Raw genomic sequence first — 25774 nt, 5'->3', positions numbered from 1 at the left:
GTGCCGGCGGCCTCTCCCCCACCCGGGCCCGGGCCTCGCCGCAGCCCCGCCAGGCGGCCTTCGTGTCCGCGCTGCTGCTGGGGAAACTGAGGCTCGGGGGCCCCCTTTCAAGTCTAGAAAGTGGCAGGCAGGGTTCCAACCCAGGTGTCTCCAACTCGGAGAAGGCCACCCGGCTAGTGTCCCCTGCCGCGTCCCAGGCCAGGAACACACGCTCCCGGCCGACCCCCACCGGAAACCGCAGCTGCGGGGCCGCCGCTCCAGCCGCCAGCCCCGAGCCGGCACAGCCCTTCCCACGGCTCCCGGGGAGCAGGGGACCGAGGCCCGGAGACCCCGCCCCCAACCACGCCGGGCCAAGCGCGGCGCTTCCTCCCTCTGGGCCTCAGTTTCCCCTTTACCCCGCCCGACCGGGGCGCCCTGAGGACTAAATGCAAGCCCACTGCTCTTCCCTGACCCCGGTGCCGGCTGTTTCCCAGAAGGGACATTGTCCCTCTTATCTCAGGGCTGAGGAAGTGGGAACGGAAGTCTCCCCCCATCGCCCGCCCCACCATTTGGAGCCCCAGCCCCACATCCTCTCCCCACCACAGCTGCCTCCTCGCAATTCCCTAAGCCTCGCCCTCTCTCGCCTCCAGAGTTTCACACACGTAATTCCTGCTGCTGCCATCATCCCTCGGACCTGGGGAACTCCTGTTCATCCCACAAAGCCCCGGTGCTCATGCCTTCTCCCCCCAGCATGCCTTCCTGGCTCCCCTAAGCCCTGTCTGTTCCTCCGGCTCAGCCCTGACTGCAGGGGGCCGGCCGCCCCTGTGCTGCTCTGTCTCTTTCCAGCCTGGGGGACCCCGGAGGGCAGGGCTGTTTTCCAGTCCTCCCTGGGGCTCAGAAGTGTCGCACCCCCTGAGCTGGGCCGCAGAGCGGCATGGCAGGAGGGTCGCCGGGTAGCAAGACTACTGGGGAGATGAAGGCTTTCCAGAGGACGGAGCCTTGGAGTCAGGGCTCTGCCAGATGCATAGGAGTTGGGGAGACTCCTTGCCCAGCGAGAGAAATTGGGATCCACGGCTGAGGCCTCCGGCGGTGGGATGCAGAGGGGCGGGGCCGTCTGGAGGGGCGCAGGGTGCAGTGACGTCCCGAGGCCGGAAGGCCGGGAGGCCGGGAGCCAGAGAAGGGGCTTCCGGAGGCCGGGGCCGCGGGGAGGCTGGGGCGGGAGCGCATCCTCCTCGCTGGGAGCCGGCCGCGCGGGCGCCTCTCGCGCCCTAAGGGCTGCGTGGGGCGGGGTCACGGCCGGGCGGCTAGTGCCGGGCAGCCCTCAGCCCCCGCCCTGCCCCCACGGATCCCCACACCCCCCCAGGCCCGCAGACCCCCGTCTACGTGCGGCCACGCCCGGGGCAGGAGGGGCCTGCAGGAAGCCCCCTTTCCCGCCGCTCCGGCCGGCGACACGCTGGGCTCTGGCGGGTGCCCTCTGCTTCCACGGCCCTGCTGCCGAGACCCCGCCCGGCCTGGTCCCCAGCCTTTCCTGCAGTGGGGGCTCCGGGCTTCTTCCCACCCCGCCCCCAGCCCCAGCCCCAGGCCCAGCCCCACGGCGGGCGCGCTGCTAGGGAGGGGCTTTCCTTCCTCTGCTCTGGGGCCACCTCCCAGCCTGTGCCCTTACAGGACCCTCCCCCCAGTGCTCTCAGCTGACCGCCCAGGAAGCTGCTGGCTGGAGAGTCTGGGCCCCCCCACCTCCCGGACCCCTGCACCCCCCTCCCCCAGCCCTGGCAGGGGTTTCAGACAGATCCTGCATTGATTAAGCACCCAATGTGTACCAGGCACCATCCTGGCGGGCCCACTAGCTCAGAGTCCTGGACCCCTGGGCCGCGGTCGGGGCACCCTGGGGAGCCGCCCCACCCCCCACCCCTCCCCGGTCCGGCCTGGGGCGCTGGCTCTGGGGCGAAGAATGCGGGGCGGCGGCGGGCAGGGGGCCAGGCTGGGGCGGGCCAGCCCTCACCCCATCCCCACCCCCCGCCACCGCGCCCCTGTCCCTGCGGCCCCGGGTCCCCTCCCCCAGGAGGCCGCGCGATCTCCCCGCCGGCTGGGGCGCGCCCCCCGCCCCCCACAGGCCAGGCCCGGGCCCGAGGGGCGTGGCCAGCGCCGCGGGCGGGCTGGTGAGACAGAAGGACGGACAGAGTGAGCAAGAGACAGACGGAGACCGGGACAGACAGGGGCCCGCTGAGCCGAGCCCCCGCCCGCGCGGTCTTTGGCCCCGCCGAGCCCGCTCCGGCCCGGAGGGGTCCCCGCGCCCCCAGAGCCCCCGCGCACGGCGCGGCCGCGGCCACCGCCCTCCCTCTGTGCCCCGGCGACTGGCAGCGCCGGGTCCCCTGTGCGGCCCGCCCTCGCCGTGACTCAGTTTCCCCAGGGACCTCCGGAGGCCGGGCCGCCGCGCTCCCCCGTCCGCCCATCCGCAGCCTCACCCGGACCAGCTCCCAGGCGTCTGCCCCGCTCGCGGTGGCGCGGGGACCCGGGCGCGGCCCCTCCATCGCCGTCTCCATCAGCATCGCCAGGTGAGCACGCGCCCGCCACGCTGGAGGCGGGGCTGGGAGTGGGCAGGTGGCTCCGGGGCATCCGTCAGTGACCCGCCCTGCTGTGGGTGTGTCACCCTGGGCGGAAGTGTCACCCTGGGCAGTGACAGCGGCCGAAGCTGGGTGTCCTGGGGCATTCATGAGTCTGTGCCCGGGCTGTGGGTGCTGTGTCGCTGTGTGGCCGCGGAAATGCATGTGTGGGGTGTCCCCGGGTCTCTGTGGGGCCACTCGGGGTCCTTGGGGCCACAGGGAAGGTGCCCAGGGCCTGGTGTGGCTGTGAGCGCGCGTCTGTGCAGTTGTGTGTCTGTGTGTGGGCATGCAATGGTGGCACATGTCCGTGAGGTCTGTGTCCATCATTAACCGCCAGCCGCGTGGCCTGGGGCCTGTCCCCTCATCTCACATCTACCCTCAGAGGATGCCCATTGGATGGAGGAGGAAACTGAGGCTCAGAGGGGACCACATGAGTCGGAGCTGAGGTTCAGCTCAGCCTAGGCAGGCTCACTGGGGAGCCCCGCTCTGCACCTTCCGGGGTGGGAGCTGGTTCATGTCGCAAACAGGAAAAGTTCCGGGAAATCGAGCCTTGTGGCAAGACGAAGCGAGGTGGGGCGGGCCCGGGGCCCCGCGTGTGTGGGTGCGTCTGCACGGGTGTCTGTAGCCACACAAGGGTGTGGCGGGGGGTCCCCACCCGTGAGTGCTCACGGGTCTGCCTCAGGCGTGGCCCGGTCCCTGCCGGCTCGTGCCAAAGGGCGTCATCGTCATCGTCAGCCAACAGGCCGAGGGCCAGGGCAGGCCGAGGTCACCGGAGCATCAGGGCCCCCGCCTGGCAGCCCGTGCACCTGGCCCCTGCGCACAGCCAGGCCGGGAACGGCGCACGGCCAAGGCAGGGAGGCTCAGAGGCAGGAGCGAGCCGGTGTCCTTGTCACCCCATTTCACAGAGGGGGGAAACTGAGGCTCTGGAAAGTCGTGCCCCGAGTCCGGCCGTGACAGATCGGGGACTCCAGGCCGAGCTTGTCTGTCAGCGCAGCCCCTGGGGGAGGCTGGGTGTGCCCCGGGGTGACGGTGTTGAGTGGCCGGTGGAGTGGGGGGAGGAGGCGATGACGGGGGCCATCTGGCAGAGGACGGCCTGGCGCTGGGAACCGCAGATCGCGTTCCCTCGGGGCTGGGCGTGGGGGAGCCAGCCGGGTGCCCGCGCCTCCCTCCCGGCCTGGAGGATGGAGACCCCCAACCCCGACCCCGGCCTCCCCCCGCCGGGCCACCGGCCAGCTCAGCGTCCGTCCTCCAGAAGGGAGCCGACCCAGAGATTTCTGGAACCCAGGACCCAGGCAAATTCCTGCGAAGGTTCTGGAACCTCAGCCCCTTGGAATTCTAGACTCTAGGGGCCTCCGGGTGCCAGAACTGGAAGCTCATTAGCATAGCCCTTCGGAGTCCAGCCCCTTAGCTCTCGGGCCTGGCATCCTGGGTTCGTCCAGCAAGTCTGGGGGCCATGCTTCCCATGAGGCCCAGAGAGGGAAATCTAGTTCCCCAAGGGTCACACAGCGCTCCTTCTGGACCTCAGGCTGGGATGAGGACGGTCCCCTGCAGGCGGGCGCCCTGCCATGCCTCCTGGCCAGCATGGAAGGGGACGGGCGGCCCTGCCAGGTGCCCCTCCTGGCTCGCTTGCCTGGGGAACTTGAGCCGGGCGCTATCAACTGAACCCGTGGGGAGACTGGAAACCGCAGGCTGTGGCCAGAGGGAGTCATGCCAGTTTCCAGCCTCCCCCAGGCCAAGGACTGGGTCACAGATAAGCCTGGGGGCAAAGGGGATCGTGAGACCCAGGAGGGGCTGGCCCGCCGTCCCGGCTGAGGCTGGGGCAGTGGCGGCACATACAACCCGAGTCCTCAGGAATGTTGAGAAACAGCGCATGGCAGCTCTCGAGGGAGGGAGCGCCCCGTCCCAGGAGGAATCCAAACGCAGGCCAAATCCGAGACGGCAAACAGCACACCCCCGCCCCGGCGGAAAGCCCCGACTCCGCGTGACCCACCTCTCTGGGCCTCAGTTTCCCCACTTGAGGCCCCGCCTCCACCCACTGGTGCCGGGTGCGAAGCTCAGAGCCGTGTCGTTTGAGGCTCAATGAGGAGTCGCTGAACCGAGCAGAGGAGCCGGCCGAGGGCCTGTAACTCGATGGGGCTGAGGGGCAGTGGTCACAGGAGGGGAAACTGAGGCCCAGAGCGGTGCGGTGACGAGCCCAAGGTCACCGGGAGGGTACGATGCAACGAGGCCTGGGTGTAAATCTCAACCACCTCTGGCCAGGCTGTGTGACCCTGGATAAGTGACTTAACCTCTCTGGGCCTCAGTTTCCCCCCCCTCTGCAGTATGGGGGTCATCATAGGACCTTTCTGAGCTGTGACGGCCCGGCCCTCCGTACCTCCCTCGGTGGTCCCACCTCCCCACCCGGTGCCCCCTCCCTGCTGACCCAGGGGGGCTCGTGTGTGCCCAGGGCGGAGGCTGGGGACCCGGGAGCTGGTGTCCCCCCTGGTGTGTCCTTTTGGGGAACTGGAGCTGCTTCTCTTTCTCCTCGATCCGTCCACACCGCGCAGCCGGGACCGGGGCCCTCCGCTGCCGTTTATAGCGCGTCCCGGGGGACACGTCGCTCCAGACGAGCTGTTTTCTGTTCCCAGAACGAGGCTACGTTTCTGGGCTTGTTTCTCATGATAAACACGATGCCACAAAAGTGAGAAAAACCGACTCTGGGGTGTGAGGAGGGCTCCCCCAAACCACCCTTGGGGGAGGGGGCCCCAAAACGCATTCACAACAGACTGTGACCCGCGGGCCACCTCAGAGCTGGCGCGGGAGCCCGAACCCTGCCCACCCTGGCCGAGTCCTGTCTGGACCCTGCAGTCCGCCGAGGGCTCAGAGGGGTGGCCAGTGGGGACACGGCAGTTTGGAGAGAGGGACCTGGGGTCACGCAGTGGGCGCCAGGGTGGGCGTTCAAACCCAGGGCTTCTCAGCCCTTCTCTGCGACCCAGCAAATACTAACCTGTGTCCCCTGGGGATCCCAGAGGACACAGAATGCATCCTCATCCTTGAGGGTCACCGACTCTGGGGCAGGACAGGGCTGGAGGTCGGAGGAGTAGTGATCCTTGCTGAGTGGGGAGTGAGCCAAGTCTGGAAAAGCTTCCTCAAGAAGCGGGTATTGGAGCTGAGGCGTTGAAGGTTGTGTAGGAGTTCACCAGAACCCCTCAGATTAAGATGCAGAACGAATCACCAGCAACTCTTCTCTCTGCCTCCCCCCAGGGGTGACTGAGCCCGGGCCGGATGGAGTGGTGACCGTCCCTGCTCCACCCAGCACCATGTGGCCCAACGGCAGCGCTCTGGGGCCCTGTTTCCGGCCCATGAACATCACGCTGGCGGACCGGCGCCTGATCGCCTCGCCCTGGTTCGCAGCCTCCTTCTGCCTGGTGGGCCTGGCGTCCAATGTGCTGGCGCTGAGGGTGCTGGCGGGCGCGCGCCACGGCAGCTCGGCCACGCGCTCGTCCTTCCTCACCTTCCTCTGTGGCCTGGTCCTCACCGACTTCCTGGGGCTCCTGGTGACCGGCGCCATCGTGGTGTCCCAGCACTTCGCCCTGTTCGACTGGCAGGCCGTGGACCCCGGCTGCCACCTCTGCCGCTTCATGGGCGTCGTCATGGTCTTCTTCGGCCTGTCCCCGCTCCTGCTGGGTGCCACCATGGCCTCGGAGCGCTACCTGGGCATCACACGGCCCTTCTCACGGCCCGTGGCCGCCTCGCCGCGCCGTGCCTGGGCCACGGTGGCGCTGGTGTGGGCCGTGGCGCTGGCGCTGGGCCTGCTGCCGCTACTGGGCCTGGGCCGCTACACGGTGCAGTACCCGGGCTCCTGGTGCTTCCTCACGCTGGGCGCCGAGCGCGGCGACATGGCCTTCGGCCTGCTCTTCTCGCTCCTCGGTGGCCTCTCGGTGGTGCTGTCCTTCCTGCTCAACACGGTCACCGTGGCCACCCTTTGCCACGTCTACCACAACCAGGAGGCCGCCCAGCAGCGCCCGCGGGACTCTGAGGTCGAGATGATGGCGCAGCTCATGGGCATCATGGTTGTCGCCAGCATCTGCTGGATGCCGCTGCTGGTGAGTGGCCCGTGGGGGCAAAGGCAGCGTCTGGGGACCGGGATGCCCAGGGAGGGGCTCCAAGGCTCTACCTGGGGTCTCAGAGAAGGCTTTCCAGAGGAGGGGCATGGGAGCTGGGGCCTTGAAGGATGAATAGGAGTTTACTTGCGAGTCTAAACCAGGGAAACGCAGTCTAGGCAGAATCACTGAATCATCAAACGTTTTCTGGGCCTCGTTGTGCCCGTTCCAGGCCGGCCCCGAGCCCTGTGCACGTTTGCCCTGAGTCAGGGGGGCTCGGTTGACGTCCTTCCACCGATCGGTGTCGTTGGGCTGTTTGGGGCGGCTGCTTTTTCATTTCTGATTGGGTCCGACGAGTCTGGAGGCTGCAGTCAGACCCTCGGTTGAGTCCGTCCGATAAGGCCATGCTGGTGACTCTGGGATGGGCGTCCCCCCTCCAGCCTCCGTCTCCCGATCATGCGGCTTAGAAAGTTCCCGCCTCTGCAGGCGGCTGCAAGGACGAAATGGACTCATTTATTCGTGTGTTCCTTCCACAAATGTTTGTTGAGTGGCTGCTGGATCTCAGGCTCTGATCTGGGCACTGAGGACACAGGAGGAAATAAACTGAGAACAGTTCCTCCCCCGCCCGGGGCCTCGTGGTGAGGAAGACACATCGACACGCGGGAGCGGAGACGTGGCTGTGATGAGGGGGAGCCCAGACTGAGCCCGCGGAGGGCGGAGGGCACATCTGTTTTTGCTGTTCCCGCTTGTTTTGCTAAGAATGCTTTTCCCGGGAACGAGGGTGGGAGAAAAACATCAAAAAAAGGCTCCTAGTTTGTGCCACATGGAAAGGACATGAGATTCAAATTTCCGCACCCAAAAAGAAAGGCTTCCTGGAGCCCAGCCACACCCTTTGGTTTCTGTCGCTACACGGCAGAGCTGGGGTGGGGGGTGACAGAGACCGTGTTTAACTTTGTGTTGACCCTGTGGCCCTTCTAGAAAGTTCGCCACCCAAGGGGACTCTGGAAACGTTTCATGATTCAGTGATGCTACCCAGGATGCCTTCCTGGTTTGTATCGATCGAGCAGTGAAACTCCTATTCATGCTTCAAAGCCCCAGCTGCAATGGTGTAGAGCAGGCAGGGCCCATTCTGGGTGTCCCCGGAGACTGGGGGCTGCAGGGCAGGGAGCAGAGCTGGCCAGGCAGAAAGGTGCCATTTGAGCAAAGACATGGAGGAGGTGAAGGGTGAACCGAGTAGAGATCTGCAGGGAGCAACCCAGGCCGAGGGCACAGCCCATGCAAAGGCCCTGGGGCAGGCCTGGGAGGGACAGGATGGGACAGCCCAGAACCGCAGCTCTCCTGGGACCGCCCCCTCCCCCAGCCTGGGTCCTGCAGGTCCCCGCTTCCCTCCCCTGTTTGGGCTGCACACACGTGTCCCCATGCAAGTTCCCTGACCCCCGAGAGACCCATGCAGGCCACACCGCATGCACGCTGCCCAGCCGCCTCCACCTGCCTGCGGCCCCCAGGCTCCAGGAACACCCCGAACGGGCCCTGCCCTGCCCTGAACCATTGGAGCTGGGGCTTTGAAGCATGACTAGGAGTTCCCTTGCTCGACAACAACAGGGCAGGCATCCTGGGTAGGATCACTGAGTCAGTCACGATTCCTGAGTCCCCTTGGCGGGAAATGCAGTCTATCACCGCCCCTCATGTGACTCTCACGTCATTGTCACCTGCCACACCCACGCTCCTTTCGCCTTCTCACCCGCCCTTTCCATGTGTAAAAATGTTCTTAGCAAAACAACAAGACAAAACAAGCTAAAATGCACAAAACAGAAACAGGGGGCAGGCGGCCCCGGCCCAGGGCCCCCTCCCGCTCCGAAGCCACCCGTGGCTCCCTAGTGCCCAGAAGAAAGGCCACAGGCGCTCCCCTCCGACGCCCTGGGAGACGCCTGCCCACCCGCTGGGGACCTGCCCCGGGGCCTTGGCCGCCCCCGTCCCGCTCGGTCCCCCCGGACTGTGAGTCTCTGCACATGGGACCTGGCTCCATCCTGGCCGCCGCAGTGTCCCCAGCACACAGTAGGGGCTTAGGAGACAATCCTAATATAATAATTCTAATATGATATGAATGATAATGACACTTAAGATAATACAAATTTTAAGTACAATTATAAACTATAATACACATTATAATTGTATTATGATTAATAGTTAATAATTATACCAATTACTATATAGCATGTAATCACATTATATATGATATAATTATTAAATACTATATATGACTAATAATGCATTATTGATTAATACTTTATATCATTATTATATAATACAAAGTTACATAATTATACCTATATATTAAATCATTACAGATATAGCTGTTAAATTTATAATATATAACTATAATTTTCTATTATAGTTATAATTAACAATATGTTAATTATTAGATAATTATTATTACATAATTTGTAAATAACAGTATATATTGCATATTATGTAATATTAAATATGAACTCTAACATTCAAGAAATATTAAAGTATTTTAATATAAAAATTATTTAATATTAAATTATTTGCCAAAAGCTACCTAAAATATAATATGAAATTATTTAGATTGAATATATAATATAAAAAGTAAATTATTTAATTGCAACTTTAGACTATAATTTTGCAACATTATAGTATACACTTTTTATAAAACATAAGCCGTTGCTAGAATAATAGCGCAGGCAGGAACAGCGATCCCACCGCTGCGCACCCACAAGTCTTCTTTTCCACCGTGTTTAATCGCGCCCAGGAGAGGAGCAGGAAAAGCGCGCTATTTTGTGGCCCCATCAACTGAAGCTCAGAGAGGTCAGGCAACTCTCTCGAGCTCACACAGCAAAGCAGCGGCAGACTGGGCTGTGGGTCTCAGGAGCCAGGGCAGGTGTGAGGGGGCAGGTGCGATAGGGAGCAGGTGCGGTGGGGGCCAAGTGCGGGGAGGCCGCAGGGAGAGTGGGGGGCGTGTGTGGTGGGGGCCGGTTCAGGGGCGCAGCTGCGGTGGGGGCAGGTGCGTGGGGCGCAGGTGCAGGTGTCAGGGGCGGTGAGGGCACAGGGGTGGGGGGGCCGGTGCAGGGGGGCGCAGGGGCGGTGGGGGTGCAGGGGCGCAGGGGCGGGGGCACAGGTGCAGGGCGGCGCAGGGGCGGGGGGCAGGGGCGGGGGTCTCAGCGGCGGGGGGCAGGCGCGGGGGGTCGCAGGGGCGGTGGGGGTGCAGGGGAGCGGGGGGCCGGTGCAGGGGGCGCAGGGGCGGGGGCAGGGGCGGGGAGCGCAGGGGCGCGGGGGCCGGTTCAGGGGCGCGGGGGCCCGTGCAGGGGTCGCAGGGGCGGGGGGCAGGGCCGGTGCAGGGGGCAGCGGCGGGGTGGGGGGCGCAGGGGCCGGGGGGCCGGTGCAGGGGGCGCAGGGGCGGGTGTCAGGGCCGGTGCAGGGGGCAGCGGCGGGGTGGGGGGCGCAGGGGCCGGGGGGCCGGTGCAGGGGGCGCAGGGGCGGGTGTCAGGGCCGGTGCAGGGGGCGCAGGGGCGGGGGCAGGGCCGGTGCAGGGGGGCGCAGGGGCGGTGGGGGTGCAGGGGCGCAGGGGTGGGGGCACAGGCGCAGGGCGGCGCAGGGGCGGGGGGCAGGGGCGGGGGTCGCAGCGGCGGGGGGCAGGCGCGGGGGGTCGCAGGGGCGGTGGGGGTGCAGGGGAGCGGGGGGCCGGTGCAGGGGGCGCCGGTGCAGGGGGCGCAGGGGCGGGTGTCAGGGCCGGTGCAGGGGGCAGCGGCGGGGTGGGGGGCGCAGGGGCCGGTGCAGGGGGCGCAGGGGCCGGGGGGCCGGTGCAGGGGCGCAGGGGCGGGGGCAGGGCCGGTGCAGGGGGCGCAGGGGCAGGGGCGGTGGGGGTGGGGGGCGCAGGGGCGGGGGCAGGGCTGGCCGCGCTGACCCTCCGACCCCCGCAGGCCTTCATCGCGCAGACGGTGCTGCGGAGCCCGCCGGCCATGGGCCCGAGCGGGCAGCTGCCGCGCGCCACGGAGAAGCAGCTGCTCATCTACCTGCGCGTGGCCACGTGGAACCAGATCCTGGACCCCTGGATGTACATCCTGTTCCGCCGGGCGGTGATGCGGCGCCTCTACCCGCGCCTCAGCACGCGGCCCAGGTCGCTGTCCTTGCAGCCCCAGCTGACCCTCAGGTCCTCCCTGCAGTAGGCCCGGGGTTGGGGGGCGGTGGACACCTCGGCGGCGGCTCCGGAAGGACAGCCGGACAGAGCGCGCCGCCCGCGTGTCCCCCGCTGCACCTCGGGGCCCCTCACGGTCACATCGCGGGGCCCGGAGCTCGAGGAGCCGGGCTGCGGGATGGACAAAGTCTGAGCGGCAGGATTGCGGACTTCCTGGGGAGCCCACCCCCGCCCCGGCCCCCCTTTCCATCCTGCCCTCTCTGAGTCCCCTCCCCTGAGTCCCTCCCCCCGGGAAGGGCGTGTGGGGGTGCTGGGAGGGGGTCAGACCGGTGAGCCGCCCCTTCCAGAAAGCCTGGGAAATGGGGGGCTCTGACCCCCGTGACCTGCTTCCTGGGGTCCAGTGGATTCCCTTTGACCCCCCCCAGCCCCAGAAGGCTCTGTCTAGAAAAGACTGAATGGGAACGGGCAGGACACCCCCTCTCTCGCCAAAATATATCTCCAGCCTGGCTTTATTGTCCTTTGCGTCCGGAAGTCGTCAATCATCGTCGATCCTTGAAGTTTCCTGCATCCGGTTGCTACGCAACCGCGTCCGGGCGGGTCCCGGCGCCTCCCGCCTCCGGTCTCGGGGTCGTCGCCGGGCGGGTTCCCGGGGGTCGCTGCGCAAAGACCCCGCTGATGCCCCCAGACGACGAGCGCACGCGCAGTGAGCACCTCGTGAGGCGCCTGGCACGTGGGAGGCGCTTAACAAGCATCCGGTGTTGTCATGGCGACCATGGCAGCCCCGCCCCCCACCCTCGTGCCCTCCCCCTCCTGTGCTCTCCCCCCAACACGACACACCGGCTGCAGGGGGTGGAGGTGCCTTTATTCCCCGCCAGCCCTCGGGGTACACGAGAAGGGACCCCCCCCGCCCCCCTTTCCCCTCCGCAGAGCTGGGATCTGCTTACACCTGCAGGAGCCAGGCCCCAGTGAAACCGAAACACCTGTTTCCACCCTGCCCCCCTCCCCACCCCCGCCTTGGGAGAACGAGGTCACCTGCTGCTTCTGGGGGACCAGGGCTGGGAGGAGGGGAGCAGAGGTGGGCGCCACGGATGCCAAAACTAGGTCACGCCCAAGCTACGGCCCCCTGTGATGGGGGAGGGGCCCTGCCCCCCTGAGCACGGGGAAGCTGGGGGAGGGGGCCGGCCCCCGAGCTGGGGGTCCAGAGGGCCGGGAACACAGCAGGGCTGCCCTGGGGGCAGGACTAGATATGAGGGGTGATGTGGACTTCTGGAGTCCCAGCTGAGGCTTAGGGGAGAGGGCTGGTTTCTGGGGGGCTGAGGGGGCCTGTGGTGGGGGGGCCAGGTGGGAAGCTGGTGGGCTTTGGCCCCGGCCAGTGTCGGCCTGGGTTCCATGTACCAGATCATGGGGCTGGGGCTGAGGCCGAGAGACTTTGCTAGGGACCGGAGCCGGGCCTCCGGGTGGTGGGCCTGGGGCCTGAGGTCGGGCTGGGGGAGTGGGCTCGGGTTGGAGTTCTAGAGTCAAGCTCAGGGGTCTGCAGACGGAGCCCGTTTCCAGAGCTGAGCTGGATTCTTGAGCTGGTCTGGGTTCTGGAGCTGGGGTGAGTTCCAGAAATAGGCGGGGTTCTGGAACTGAGGTGGGCTCCAGAGCTGGGTTGGGTCTCAGAGCTGAACTGGGTTCCAGAACTGGTCTGGGTTGTGGAGCTGGGTTGGGTTCTGGAACTGAGGTGGGCTCCAGAGCCGGGCTGAACTTTTGACCTGGTTTGGGTTTCAGAGTTGGGCTGGGTCTCAGAGCTGAACTGAATCCTGGAGGTGGCCTGGGTTCTGGAGCCGAGCTGAGTCTCAGAGCTGAGCCGGGTCTCAGCGCTGGGCTGGGTTCTGGAGCCGAGCTGGCCTCCAGAGCTAGGCTGAATTCTTGTGCTAGTCTGGGTTTCAGAGCTGGGCTGGGTCTCAGAGCTGAACTGAGTTCCAGAACTGGTCTGAGTTCCGGAGCTGGGTTGGGTTCCAGAAATAGGCTGTGTTCTGGAACTAAGGTGGGCTCCAGAGCTGAGCTGTATTCTTGACCTGGGCTGGGTCTCAGAGCTGAACTGAATCCTGGAGCTGGGCTGAATTCTTGCACTGGCCTGGGTCCCGGAGCTGGGCTGGGCTCTAGAAATGAGCTGAGCTCCAGAGCTGGTCTGTTTTCCAAAGTCCAGCTCAATACCAGAGCCGCCTTGGCTTGTGGCCTGGAGCTGGTATCTAGAACTTGTCAGGGTTTTCGAGATGAGCTGGGTCTCAGAGGTTGGTTGAGCTCCTGGGCAGGGCTGGATCCTGGAGCTGGGCCTGCTATCGGAGCTGGACAGAGTTCTGGAGCCTAAGTCTGTTGCTGCATTGGTCTGGGTCCCAGAGCTAGATTGGATTCCAGAGTTTGCCTGGATTCCAGAACTTACCTGCGTCTCTGCCACTGACCGCATTTTGGAGCCGGCTGGGATTTCAGAGCCAGTCTGTGCTCCAGAAGTGAGCTGGGTTCTGGAGCTGGGTGGAGTGCCTGAGCTGGACTGAGCTCTGGCCCTTGGCCAGGCGCTGAAGTCGGTCTGGGTCCCGGAGTTGGACAGCATTCTAGAGCTGGTCTGCGTTCTGCGGTGAGAGTGGGGCTCAGCATCAAGCTGAGTTCTGGAGGCGGGCGTTGCTTCGGAGATGGATGGGGTTCCAGAGCTCGTCTGAATTCTGGAGATGGGCCTGGTTGTGGCACTGGGCTGGGGTCTAGAGCTGGGCTCAGTCTCTGAGCTGGATTCGGCACTGGAGCTGGACTGGGCCCCAGGATGGGGATACGTACTGGAGTGTCGCAGGGTTTCAGAGCAGGGCTGGGGTCTCGATCTTGACGGAGCTGCAGCGTGCCTCTCAGTTCCTGAGCTGGGCTGGCTCCGTGCATGGGCTTGCCTCGGGGAGCCGTCTTTGAGTCCTGAGCTGGCGTGGCTTCTGTAGCTGGGCTGTTTCTGGAGTCTCGCCTGGGTCCCAGAACTGACTGGCGTTCCTGAGCTAGACCGGGTGTCCAGGTGTGGCTGTGTCACGGAGTTGTCTTGCGTTCCAGAGTTGGGTGGAGCTTTATGGCGGGGCTTGGTCGGAGAGCTGGGTTGGGTCTTAAAACTTGTCTGGGTTCCAGAACTGGACTTGGTGTCAGAGCTCAGCTTAGCCTCAGAGCTGTCCTGGATTCTAGAGGAGGGCTGGGTTTGGGAACCGGGCTGGGTTCTGGAGCTGGGCTGGCTCTCGGGTTGGGGCTGGGTCTCAGAGCTGAGCCTGGCTCTGGAGCAGGGCTGGCTCTCGGGTTGGGGCTGGGTCTCAGAGCTGAGCCTGGCTCTGGAGCAGGGCTGGATCTCAGGTGGGGGCTGGGGCGGGGGTCCGGGCTCCGGGCTGGGGCTGCGCGCTGCCCCGGGGCAGCCTAGCCACAGGCGTCCCTGGCCTCGCCGATGGCGGCCCACACCTCCACCACGAACTCGTCCGGGAAGGCGAACTCGCCCAAGACGGAGTCTAAAAGGCGCGCAAACTCCTGGACGCTCGCCGTCTTCTTGGACGTCTCCACCATCGTGGACGCTGTGGGCCGCGGGGAGGGTGTGGGTGGCGGGCTCCTCGGCCCCCATGTCCCCCGGGGCCCCGCCTCCTCTGCGCTGTCCTCCCCCCCGGGGTCCAGCCGGCTTACCCTGGCCCCTTACCCAGCTCTGGGTCCCGGATGCCCATGTAACTCTCCAGCAGGTCGTCCACCCTCCGTGTCGCCTCCTCTTCGAATTCACCAGGCTGGGGGCACAGGGGTGCGGAACGGGGGGTTGGACCCCTCAGCCCAGCCCCTGCCCGCCTCCCCTCACCCCTCAGATGGGAGAAGGTTGGGACCTCACGTCAGTCACCGCTTCTGGTCCCACAACGAGGACCCATTTTGCAGGGGGGGGGGTGGAAACTGAGGCCGGGGAAAGCAGAGGGTCCTGCCCAAGGTCACAGGTCAGAGGTTGAGCACCAGAGGGAGAGCCCCTGATGACCCCGTCCCCGAACTCACCACCTCCTCCACCGTGGCGGCGCCCCCCGAACGCAGCCGCAGGGTCTCCCTCCCGCTGGTCACCTTTCCTTCCACGGGGCACTTGCTGCCACGGCTCCTCTGGCCGATCATATCTGGAGGGGACAGAGTGGGGGTGGGGTGCGTGTCCCGGGCGGATCCGCATCTTTGTAAACCACTTCGGAAGCCACTCGGAGCCTTTCTAGAACCTTCTTATCCTTCAAGGCCTCTTTCCATCTGTGGGTAATCTTCAGACACCCTGCCTGGGAATCCTTTTGTCCCTGAAATCTCCCTCGGCTTCTTAAAATGACTCTCTCTAAAAGGGACGGCTTAAGACCGTCCAGCGGCCAGAATCTAGAAGAATCCTGGCTCCACCACCGGCTCTCTCTCACTTTCGAGGTGGCTCCCAGAGGCGTCCCCCGCTGTGACGGATGCAGCGCAGGTTCCCGGCCCAGTCCTGTCCCGCTCTCCCTGGGCCCTCCCTCCAGACGTACCAGGGCACTTCTGGACCTTCTTGTTCTAGAACAAGGCTACTCGAAGGACATAACAAGGTTGTGCTAAGATGGAGACCAACATGCTGCTTTCTTCCTCCGAAAAGCCTTGCTGTGAAAAAAAAAAGTCTGCCAAAATAAAACTGACGATCTACATTCTAGAGTGGGGGTTCTTGACCAGGCCATGGTGGGGGGGGGGTGACATTGACAATGTCTGGAGGCATTTTGGTTGTCACCACTCGGGGGTGGCCCCTGGCACCTGCTGAGCGCACAGGACGGCCCCCCCGCGGAGAACGACCCGGGGCCCCAAACATCGCTGGTGCCGAGGCTGCGCACCCCTCCGGGGCCGGTTCCTTCGCTCATGGGTGGACCAGCCTCAGGCTTCTCTTTGAAAGCATCTTTCTAGAACTCCCTCCGAAAACCATTCTCCAGAACTCACCAGGGCCTCAAGGCTCCCGGCCAGGTCACAAAATAGATGGAGACACTTCCTGGTCCCATCCGCGTCTTCCCAAGCTCCCCGCCCTGCCCGGACTGACTCTATAACAGTCTAGAAATTACCTACCTGGTCCTGATACAGTGCCAGAAGCCCCCTGGCATGTCAACAGGGGCATCTAGAACCTTCCATCCTGTCCCATCCCCCACCCTCCACCGGCCCCGGGCACCCAGGGAGCCCCCTCTCCGCCTGCCCCCTGGGTGCCAGGCGGCCCTCACCAAAGGCTCTCTTAGGCTGCACCAGGCGCAGGGTGAAGGGCTGGGCCTTGGGCAGCTCCCGGAGCATCTTGGCCACCTCATAGTGGCGGCAGCCCACGATGGAGTGGTCGTTGATGGCCTCGATGCTGTCGCCCACGCACACGGCCTCGATGCGGTTGATGATGCTGCCCTCTTTGATCCTCTGCAGGGACCCGGAGTCACTCACGGGGCCACCGCAGCCACCCCCCCTCGGGTCCCCCAGAGCCCCCTTAGACCAGAGAGGGGCGGTGGCTCGCCCCAGGTCACCCAGCACCGGGGAAGCCGCCGCCCCCGCGGGCACCTTGATGAAGGCGTAGCCCGCCCCGTTGTCCGTGATGGTCAGTCCCAGCGCGTCCTCCGTCTTGGTGACCTCCACCTCCTTCGTCTCGCCGCGCACGTGGGCAAAGATGAAGTCCTCCAGCCCGATCTGGCCGCCCAGGAGCTTCTGCATGTCCACTTTGTGGCTGTTCAGGGTGCAGAACAGGATCTGTCCCGGGGGGAGAGGAGGAGCCCAGAATTACCTAAGCGGGCACCTCCGCCGTCTGCGCACAAAGGCTGGGACGATGGGCTCTGGGGCCCGATGGGGAAACTGAGGCACAAAGAGGCATGGAACTGGCCCCGGTCACCCTACCACCCAGGATCCCAGCCCCTGGGAAATGGCAGGGCTGGGACCCCCGGAATGGGGAGCGGGGTGAGAAGGAGGCCGCGGCCAGGAGGAGACCCCCTCTCCCCCACCCCCGGACACTCCCAGACCGTCCTTTTCGGGCCTGTCCGAAGCTGCGGGCGCCCCCTGGGGGCTGCGAGGCGCACTGCTCTGCGGCCCAGCCCCTGACCCCTGCGACCTCTGATTTCTCCGCTGGAAAGTGGCTGCGGAACCCCAGCCCCCGCCGCGCCCAGGAACCTCCCCAAGGGCCGGGATCCAGTCCGGCTGGGGCGGCAGAACGGTTTCCTGGACGGTCTGGGGATCCACCTACCCTAAGACCTGCTCATCCTTCTTGCAGGGCATGCAAAAGGGGGGTCCCCGCGGTATGGGCACCCCGGGATCTGAGAGGTGCGTCTCTGAGATCTGGAGATCGAAGCCCCTCCATCCGGGGATGGGGATCCGGGGCCCCCAGTCCAGGGATCCAGGCTCCACCCACCTCCACCCGGTGGTCCTCACCTCGGTGGGCGCGATCCCGAAGGCCTCGGCGATCTTGGCGTAGAGCTCGCGGACGTTGGTGAAGCCCTCGATCTTGCCCGTGGGGCTGCCGTGCGCCAGCTGCGTGCGGAAGACGAGGCGCGGGCGGGCGCGGGGCGCGGCGGGGGGCTCCGCGGGCGAGGGCGGGGGCGCGGACGGGCGCGGGGCCTCGGCCCCCTGGGGCTCGCGGGCCGCTGCGCTCTCCATGGCCCGAGGCGCTCGGCCACCCGGGCCGCCGTCGCCGCCGCCGCCGGATCCGCCGCTTCCTGCAGCCTCCCCTCCCCCGGCCCAGGGCGCGACAGCCGAGCCGCCCGGGTAAGGGGATCCAGGAACACGAGCCGCCCGGCAAGACGACACCGCGGGGTGCGGGGAGGGGCCGGGCCCCAGGTGTCCGAGCCCTGCCGGGGCCAGCTGCGCGCTCCCATGGGCCGCCGGACGTGCGCGGGAACAACAAGGATGGTGGATAATTAGGGGCGGGGACAGCTGAGCGTGTGCCAGCGCTCACTCTCTGCTAGGCGCACCTATTCGTCCTTGCAACAACCCTAGGAGGTGGGGAGGATGGTCACCTTGGTATAACCTGAGCTACATCCGGTCTTTCCTCTGCCCGCAGTCCCCCAGGCTCCACCTTTCTCCAGGAGGAGGCCTGAGGCCTCCCTGCTGTCCTCCAGGCCCCCAGGAGCTGCCTGTCCCCTCCCTGCCCTCCATCCTCCCTCTCTCCTCATCCTCCCTCTGCTCCAGCCACACGAGCCTCCTCGCTGCTCTTCATATACGCCAGGCCCAGACCTGCCTCAGGGCCTTTGCACAAGCTGTGCCTGCCACCTGGAACGTCTTCCCTCACCTCCTTCAGCTCCTTACTCAAATGTCGCTCCTCTCACCACCTCCTCCTGGTCTCTCTTCCCAGCTTGCTTTCTCCCCCCAGCCCTGAACACCACCTGACATGCCAGATATTTTACTTACTCATCTCGGGTCCTGTCTGCCTCCTCAACTGGCATGTCAGCTCCAGGAGGACGGGGGTTCTGGTCTCTCGTTTCCCCTGGCTGTGTCCTGGTGCCCTGGGCCTGGCACACGGTGGGCGCCCAGGCAATCTGTGCGGAAGGAGTGAATGGACCCCCAAGGTAGAGATGGGGAAGGCGGCTCCAGGCACCAGGAAGCGCCTGGAAGAATCGGCTGGAATACAACCCCTGGGCCTCCACCCACAGGAAATTCAGCTCAATAAACAGGCGTGCCGGCCGGGGGGATGGACTGCCACACGGCCGGGCGACAGAGGGGCCTGGGAGGAATCTCAGAAACCAACATGGATGGGAAAGGCAGGTCGCCCAAGGCTCTGGAGGATGCGAGAAATTTATGTAAAGCTTAAAAAACCTGCACAAGGTGACACAGCCGCGCGTGGACGGACTTGAACCCATGACGCTCAGGGACAGAAGCAGACACAGAAGGACACACGGTGTGTGATCCCATGGACGGGAAACGTCTAGAACAGGCCGATCCACAGACAGAGAGCGGGCTCGTGGGTGTCGGGGGCTGGGGAGGGGGTGGGGGTGATGCCAATGGGACGGGGCTGCTTTTGGAGTGAGGAAAACCTTCTGGAATTAGATTGTGCTGCTGGTTGCACAACTCTGGGAATATACCAGAAACCACAGAATTGCACACTTCAAAAAAGAACTGGAAAAACAAAAACCAACCTTGTTAAAATGATGCTCTTGTAGGAAGGTGTGCAAAGACCCACCCAGGAATGAGAAACCCCAAATCTGGGAAGGGGGTGCGTGTGCCAGGGCGGGGGTCACACTAGGGAGCACACACCTGGAGGGAGAGGGCACGTGACACTTTCTGGTTCCATCAGTCTTCCAGGGCTGCCAGAACAAGACGCCACAAATTGGTGGCTTAAAAGAGAAAAGTAGGGGGCCGGCCCGGTGGCGCAGTGGTTAAGTGCTCACATTCCGCTTCGGCGGCCCGGGGTTCGCTGGTTCGGATCCCGGGTGCGGATATGGCACCGCTTGGCAAGCCATGCTGTGGCAGGCATCCCACATAGAAAGTAGAGGAAAATGGGTACGGATGTGAGCTCAGGGCCAGTCTTCCTCAGCAAAAAGAGGAGGACTGGCAGAAGATGTTAGCTCAGGGCTAATCTTCCTCCAGGAAAAAAAAAAATAGAGAAAAGCATTCGCCCCCAGTTCTGGAAGCTGGAAGTTCTCATCAGTTTGTGGGCAGGACCACGCTTCCTCTGAGACCCAGGGGAACCCTCCCTCGCCCCTCCTGGCTCCTGGTGGTGGCGGCAATCTTTGGTGTCCCCTGGGGCTCTGCATTATTCCAGTGTCTGCCTCTGTCATCACACAGCTGTCTCCTCTCTCTGTCTGTCTGCATCTTTATCTTCTTATAAGGGCAGCACCGCTATTGGATTTGGGGCCCACCCTGCTCCGAGATGACCTCATCTCCACTAATTATATCTGCAACGACCCTATTTCCAAATAAGGGCACATTCTGAGGTGCTGGGGGTGAGGGCTGCACCGTTATCTGATGCATCTGTCATTCAGCCCCATACGTTGGGGTTTGTCAAGTTCTCCGAATTTTTAGGATGCCTTAAATATGCCATTAAACGCAGCAGTCTCGGAGAGGATTCCTCAGTAAGTTAAGCACAGAATCACGACAGGACCCAGCAATCCCACTCCTGGGGATGCACCCAAGGGAACCAAAGGCAGACGTTCAAACAGAATCCCGTACATGTGTGTTCCCAGCGGCCCGAGGGTGGAAACGGCCCAAATGAGCATCGACGGATGATGGACCCACACAACGCAGTCCATCCATGCACTGGAATATTACTCAGCCAGGAAAAAGAAGCGAGGCCCTGACACAGCTGCACGTGGATGGACCTTGAACCCCTGACGCTCAGGGAAAGCAGCAGACACAGAAGGACACACGGTGTGTGATCCCAGGGACGTGAACCGTCCAGAACAGGCAGATCCACAGACAGAGAGCAGGCTCGTGGGGGCCAGGGGCAGGCCTGGGACCCCCAGCAGGGGCATCTTGGGGACCCTGGGCACATCTTCTGGCCCATCCCCACCAAAAAAACCCCACACGCACAAGATTGAAACTGAAATTCCACTTTTTATTTTAAAAGTCCGGATTAGGTGGTGGCAAAAGGCCGCTCCAGGAGGGTCCCTCGGCTGGGTGAGGGCGGGATGCTCAGTCCCACCCCCCCATTCCGGGGTGCAGGCGGAGGGCCCCCCGAGTGTGCAAGCGTGTCCCTGCAGTGTGCCTGTCCGTGTGGGGGTACCTGTGGTGGGCACCTGCCGGGAGTCCTGGTGTCTCGGGCGGGGGTCTCCCCTGCCTGGTGTCTGGGACAGGTCCTCGAGAGCTGTGTAGCGTGTGACCGGGTGTGGGAGCCGCCGTGGGTCCCCTTGTGTCCCGGTTACACTGCCCGCGTGTGGTGTCCCTAGGTCCCTGTAGTGTGACGTGCCCCGGGGGGTGAGCCGGCCCGGCCCGGCCCTGGAGCCAAGGGTTGTGTGTGTGTCGTGCACGGCGGCTGGTTTTCCTAGGTTGCGGTGCTGGGGAGGTGGGAGGCTAGAAAGACGCTGTAGAAATTTAATTTTAGGGGGGCTAGAGCCCCCAAGGTGCAGGATCGGGCCTGGCCCCAAAGGGTGGCCCCCGCCCCTCCTCCATGGGGTGGGGGTGGGGAAGGGGCTGCCACAGAACTTGGTCTTCTCTGCATCCCGGGGCCGCCGACACCCTCATAGGTGCTCACTGTGATGGGAGAGAGGGCACTGGTGATGGGGGACCCACATCACGTCTCAGCCCCCACCCCCACCCCCAGCTCCTCCAAACATGCCAGAGTGGGGGGGCCCGGAGTTGACCCCACCCAAGCTGGACCGCGGGAGCCACCCAGCAAAACCCACCGAGAAGCTCTAGGGAGGTTCTGGTCCCTTCCAGCGGACCCCCGCCAAGAGGGGCTGGCAGATCCCCCCCCACCGGCGACATGAGCCCAGAACCGGCCTCACCGGCGCCCCCCAGTGGTCAGGCTATTAGCCGCCTGCGTCACGCAAACCCCACCCAGAGGATCCCCCAGGGCGGTGGCCCCGGAGTACGACCCGGGACCGGGACCCCTCCCACCCCCCCTGGCACGCCCACGGACCCCGGGAACCCCACTGGAGGGCGAAGCCCCGTCATTCCTGCAGGGGCCGCCCAGGCAGGGCAGCGCCACCAGGACGGAGCGGCCCCGGGGTCCTGCCGGGCACGCACCTGGCGACCTGGGCCAGGATCTCCTTGATGCGCACGATGAGCTTCTCGTGCTGGGCGGGGTCGCGCTCGATGGCGCCGTGCAGCCGGGCCATGTAGAAGTCCAGCGTGCTGAGCGTGGGCGTCTCGCCCGTGCCTGCGGGGGCGGGACGGTCAGCGCAGCCCGGCGGGAGTCGCCACGATCGGGGCGCCACAGGGACAGAGGTCAGAGGAAGAGCGGGGTCCTGGGGAGGGGGCCGTTGGCGCGCGTCAGGAGGGTCGGGTGGGGGGCCGGGGCGTCTGCACCCGGGGAAGTCGAGGTGGGCTGTGGGTGGGGGTCAGAAGGTGGAAGTTGGAGAGAGCGAGGTCGTCATGGTAATATGGGGACAAGTGAGGGACAAGGAATTAGCCAGGGTCAGCTGGGGACACAGTGGCGGGAGGCGGGGACGAGGCGGCGGGGCAGCCAAAGAGCTGCGGCCCATTGGGCGGGGCTCGGAGTGGCCAGGGGCGGGGTCAGCGGGGCAGTAGAGGCAAGAAAGCAGAGTTAGCAGGACAGGGTCACAGGGGCGGGACTAGCGGGGGTCCAGGGCGGGGCTGGCGGGCGGGACTCAGGGAGGTCGGGAGTGAGGCGGGGCTAGCAGGGCTCGGGGGTCAGGCATGGGGTCACGGGCCGAGGGACGGGACTCGAGGTGGTCGGGTCTAGCGGGGTGATGGGCGGAGCTCGGCGGCAGGAGGCGGAGTTAGCGGGGTTCGGTGGGCGGGGCCAAGCGGGACCCGGGGCTGGTCTGGGTGGGCGGGGCTCAGTAGGCGGGGCCTAGCGGAGCTCGGGGCGGGGCCCGGCGGGCTGGGGGCGTGGCAGGGGCGGGGACAGCGCGCTGGGGGCGTGGCTCGCACCGGGCACGGGCAGCGAGGCGAAGCTGGCGGTGAGCGCCTGGCGCACGGCCTGGAGCTGCTGCTGCAGCGCCAGCGTGCGCCGCTCCTCCAGCGCCAGCTCCTGCTCCAGGCGCTCGCGCGCGCTGCTCATGCTCTGCGTGTGCCGCTGCAGCACCGCGTTCTGCTCCTCGAAGGCCACGTTCATCTTCCGCAGGCGCCGCAGCTCCGCCTCCCGCGCTGCAACGGCGGAAGGGGGGGCGGGGCCCGGGGTCAGCGCCTGGCGCCGCTTCGCGTCCCCTAGGCGGGCCCTGACCAGCCCCACACCTGAGCTCCCCGGGCCGGGGAAGCGGGAGCAAGGCACCTGGCTTCTACAGGCCAATTCCCCCAACCCTGACTCGGGTCTGGGCGCCCTCCTGGCCCACCTCTCCCGCGCCACCTGCCCCCACTGAATCCCCACGAAGAAGGATCACTCGTCAGCGCTCACCTTTGTTTTGGTCCAAGAACTCTTCAGTGAAGATGGGGACGTCGAAGGTGGAGAAGCTGTCGCAGTCCCCACCCTGGGACGACAAGACAAGGTGGCAATTTTGGGGGGCAGGGGGCAGCCCAACTCTCCCTGGGACATACACCAAGCTTGGGAGGGTCTCCTCCAGCCCCCTGGGTGGGAGTCCGTTTGCCAACATCCCCAGGGGTGGCTGCCCCTCCTCGGCTTGCACACCTGGAGGAGGGGTGCTCACTTCCTCCCATGAGCGTTGGTCCTGGCTCACCCAGGGGTCTTGACCTCCAGACCTCCCTCACCCAGATGCTCTCCTTGGAGGAGTGGCGCTTACCTTGTGTCCATTCAAGAGCGTATTCATGAGCCCGGAGCCCGAGTCCTCTGGTGGCGGAGGGAGGAGGGCAGAGTCAGCCTCGCAGGTCCCCTCTGACCCCACACTTCGCACATGCTGTTCCCCCTACTGGAATATCCTCCTTCCCCTCCCACCTTGGTCAGCCCTACTCATCCTGGGACAGGCTCCCTGCCTGGGGTCCCCGTGACTGCGTGTCCCCCATCTCAGCTCCGATCAGCCCAGCTCACTCCCAACTGTGGTTACCTATCTCTCGTCCCCACTGGACTGTGCGAGCCACAGAGGGGGGCGGGACGCGGGACGCGGGGCGGGGCCCTCCCCACCTTTCTTGATCTTCTTCTCCTGGATCTTCTCCGTGCACATCTTGTAGGCTTCTGACTGCTGGTACGCCCGCAGCTCCTTCATGTACTGCTGCTTCTCCCGCTCGGCCTCGTCCAGGTACCGCTGGCGGGGCAGCGCCAGAAGTCTCGGGCCAGCCCCGGGGCCGGCGAGGCCTCGGAGGCTAGGACTCCGTCTCCAGCCCTCGGCTGCACCTTCCCAGAGCTCCCCGCTGCCCTCCACACAAAACCCTGCCCTTGGCCTGCCGCTCAGGGCACCTCCCAGCTCCCTCCCTCCCCCTAACTCCAGCTTCTAAAAGCCACACTCCCTGTGGCCTGGATGACGACAGGCTCCCACCTCCAGGCTCTGCCCATGTCTAGACCGCCCTCCAGCACCCACTTCTGCCTGCTGAAGTCCCAGTTAGAGGGGACAAACTGGTGGTGGGTTTTGTTACGTTTCCATGATGTCTTTGCAATTTCTAAATTGCCAGGATTTGAAAATCGGAAGATTTCACATGACCAGACCCCATCCTACATCTTTAGACACATTCACGCTGGTTATTGTTTTACTCCCTTCTGCTTACGACTACCCTCCCCTGCCTTCAACAAGCTGGAGAGGGCCCATGGGTGGTCACTTCTCCGGGCGGAAGGAAGGGCCCTCCACAGCCGGTCCTTTGGGGAACGTGGCTGGCAGGGGGCGTCCAAGTAGGTGGGGGGAGGTCAGTGGTCCCGGGCCGGCCCCACCTGCTTCTCCGCCGGCTGCAGCTTGCTCCACTCGGCGCCCAGCATCTTGGTGATCTCGGGGAAGGGCAGGTCCGGGTGGCGCGTGCGGATCTGCTCTCGGCGCTCGTTCAGGAAGCGCACGTAGCCCGTGACAGGTGCCTTGGGCCCGTTTGGCAGGATCTTCTTCCGCTTCTTGCCCTTGGGCCAGCCGCGCTTCTTCACGGGCTGCAGAACCGGGCTGCGCCGTTGGGAGGGGCCTGGAGGGCTGGGGCGGGGCTGAGGGGGCGGGGCCTTGGACGACGTGGGCGGGGCTAGAGGGGTGGGCGGGGCCTTCCAGGAGATGGGACCTGGGAGGCCTGGAGCTACGACCTGGTCAGGGGTCAGGATTGGGAATGGAAGGTTAGGGGAACCCTGGCCAAGGTGAGAGGATCAGAGATACTGGGGTCAGGAGTTCAGCCCAGGGATTGGGCTGGCTTGTGTTGTGGGAGTGGCCTCTGGGGGCGTGGGCGTGGCTTCTGAGCTGGCGGAAGGGCGCCAGGAGGACGGGAACGTGCCTCCCGCAGGGAGGGGAGCACGGCGGAGCTGGCATTCGGCGGTGGGCGGAGCCTGGGCACAGAGTGGCAGTGGCCCCCCTGGGGGCGTGGCATCTGACAAGGGGCGGGGCCTCCGCTTCGGGAGGGAAATCTGGACTGTGGGCGGAGCCACAGCGAATTCAAATCTAGCCCGGGGCGGGGCTTCAAGGCTGGGGGCCAGACCCAGGGCCTCCCCCATCGCAGTGCAGGGGCTCTCACCTCCTCCTCGTGCGACCCCTTCTCGCCGGCCCGCGGGCCCTCGCCGCGCTCTTGCTTGACAGCCACCACGAAGCCCCCATGCTGGCCCGGAGCCTTGCCGCCCGCCGGCCTGGAGCCACGGGACGCCAGGGTCACCCCCACCCGCCACCTCCCACGCCCGACGGCGGATCTGGCAGCGAGGGTTCTGGGAGGACGGATCGGGACAGGAGCACTGGGAGGGGGCGGCCAGTTGGGAGCTCAGCGGGGGCGCTGCTCCAAGCTGTGGGAGTCAGGACCCTGGGGGGCGGGGGTCGAGCAGCTGCGACGGGGCGGGGCTGGGCTGCACCCCGAGTGGGCTGGGGGAGGGGAGGTGGCACTCACGCGGCGGCCGTGCCGGGCTGCTTGGGGCCGTGGGACATGGCCGCTCCCGGCCGCACCTGGAACGCAGACGCGTGGCGGAGTGAGGGGCGCCCGAGCGGCCGACGGCGGGGCCCCGCCGGGCAGCCCCGGAATGCCGGGCCCGGGGCGCTTGGGGGGGCCGGATCCGGGGGCGGGGAGGCCCTCGAGGGCGGGCGCCCCAGGGATCCTTTGTTGGGCGATCGCCCCCCAGGAGGCCCGAGTCCGCCCCGTCCCGGCCCAGGAGGGGCCCCGCCCCGGCCCCGGGACCCCCGCGCCCCTGCCCCCTCGCAGGGCCCCGAGTTCCGCGGCTGTTTTCACCTCCAAAGAAACTTTCCCGGACCTCTCGGCTGCTGCGACGCTCCAACCAACCGCCCCGAGCCCGCCCCTGCCTTCCGCCCCGCCCCGCCCCGCCC

The 25774-nt window shown here is 65.3% G+C and overlaps 3 protein-coding genes across 3 annotated transcripts; 1 reads left to right on the top strand and 2 right to left on the bottom strand.

Annotated features, from left to right (window-relative positions):
- The first annotated feature begins 2117 nt into the window (after positions 1-2117).
- On the top strand, positions 2118-11334 carry TBXA2R (thromboxane A2 receptor). Its single transcript, XM_070622570.1, has 3 exons — positions 2118-2531; positions 5823-6664; positions 10603-11334. Exons 2-3 carry the CDS (start codon positions 5879-5881, stop codon positions 10846-10848), a joined length of 1032 nt encoding a protein of 343 aa, XP_070478671.1. The 5' UTR covers positions 2118-2531; positions 5823-5878; the 3' UTR covers positions 10849-11334.
- Positions 11335-14080: 2746 nt separating this feature from the next.
- On the bottom strand, positions 14081-17915 carry GIPC3 (GIPC PDZ domain containing family member 3). Its single transcript, XM_070622571.1, has 6 exons — positions 17214-17915; positions 16356-16541; positions 16037-16217; positions 14838-14950; positions 14503-14584; positions 14081-14383 (listed from the first exon to the last, which is right to left on the bottom strand). Exons 1-6 carry the CDS (start codon positions 17436-17438, stop codon positions 14232-14234), a joined length of 939 nt encoding a protein of 312 aa, XP_070478672.1. The 5' UTR covers positions 17439-17915; the 3' UTR covers positions 14081-14231.
- Positions 17916-20310: 2395 nt separating this feature from the next.
- On the bottom strand, positions 20311-25774 carry HMG20B (high mobility group 20B). Its single transcript, XM_070622569.1, has 10 exons — positions 25680-25774; positions 25344-25399; positions 24984-25092; positions 24214-24417; positions 23476-23596; positions 23138-23184; positions 22795-22867; positions 22332-22547; positions 21462-21594; positions 20311-20966 (listed from the first exon to the last, which is right to left on the bottom strand). Exons 2-10 carry the CDS (start codon positions 25379-25381, stop codon positions 20954-20956), a joined length of 954 nt encoding a protein of 317 aa, XP_070478670.1. The 5' UTR covers positions 25382-25399; positions 25680-25774; the 3' UTR covers positions 20311-20953.

This window comes from Equus przewalskii, chromosome 6 (genome assembly GCF_037783145.1).
Source record: "Equus przewalskii isolate Varuska chromosome 6, EquPr2, whole genome shotgun sequence".
Taxonomy (NCBI): domain Eukaryota; kingdom Metazoa; phylum Chordata; class Mammalia; order Perissodactyla; family Equidae; genus Equus; species Equus przewalskii.
The sequence above is the reverse complement of the archived record's forward strand: the minus strand, read 5'-3'. Positions and strand labels throughout refer to the sequence as shown.

Coding starts and splice junctions, on each gene's coding strand:
- TBXA2R (XM_070622570.1), top strand. CDS start 5,879: ATGTGGCCCAACGGCAGCGCTCTGGGGCCCTGTTTCCGGCCCATGAAC. Junction 6,665..10,602: donor TCTGCTGGATGCCGCTGCTG/GTGAGTGGCCCG, acceptor CGACCCCCGCAG/GCCTTCATCGCGCAGACGGT.
- GIPC3 (XM_070622571.1), bottom strand. CDS start 17,438: ATGGAGAGCGCAGCGGCCCGCGAGCCCCAGGGGGCCGAGGCCCCGCGC. Junction 16,218..16,355: donor CGGGCTACGCCTTCATCAAG/GTGCCCGCGGGG, acceptor GGGTCCCTGCAG/AGGATCAAAGAGGGCAGCAT. Junction 14,384..14,502: donor CATCCGGGACCCAGAGCTGG/GTAAGGGGCCAG, acceptor CGCGGCCCACAG/CGTCCACGATGGTGGAGACG.
- HMG20B (XM_070622569.1), bottom strand. CDS start 25,381: ATGTCCCACGGCCCCAAGCAGCCCGGCACGGCCGCCGC. Junction 25,093..25,343: donor CAGCCCGGCACGGCCGCCGC/GTGAGTGCCACC, acceptor CCGTGGCTCCAG/GCCGGCGGGCGGCAAGGCTC. Junction 23,597..24,213: donor TGCAGCCGGCGGAGAAGCAG/GTGGGGCCGGCC, acceptor CTGCCCCGCCAG/CGGTACCTGGACGAGGCCGA.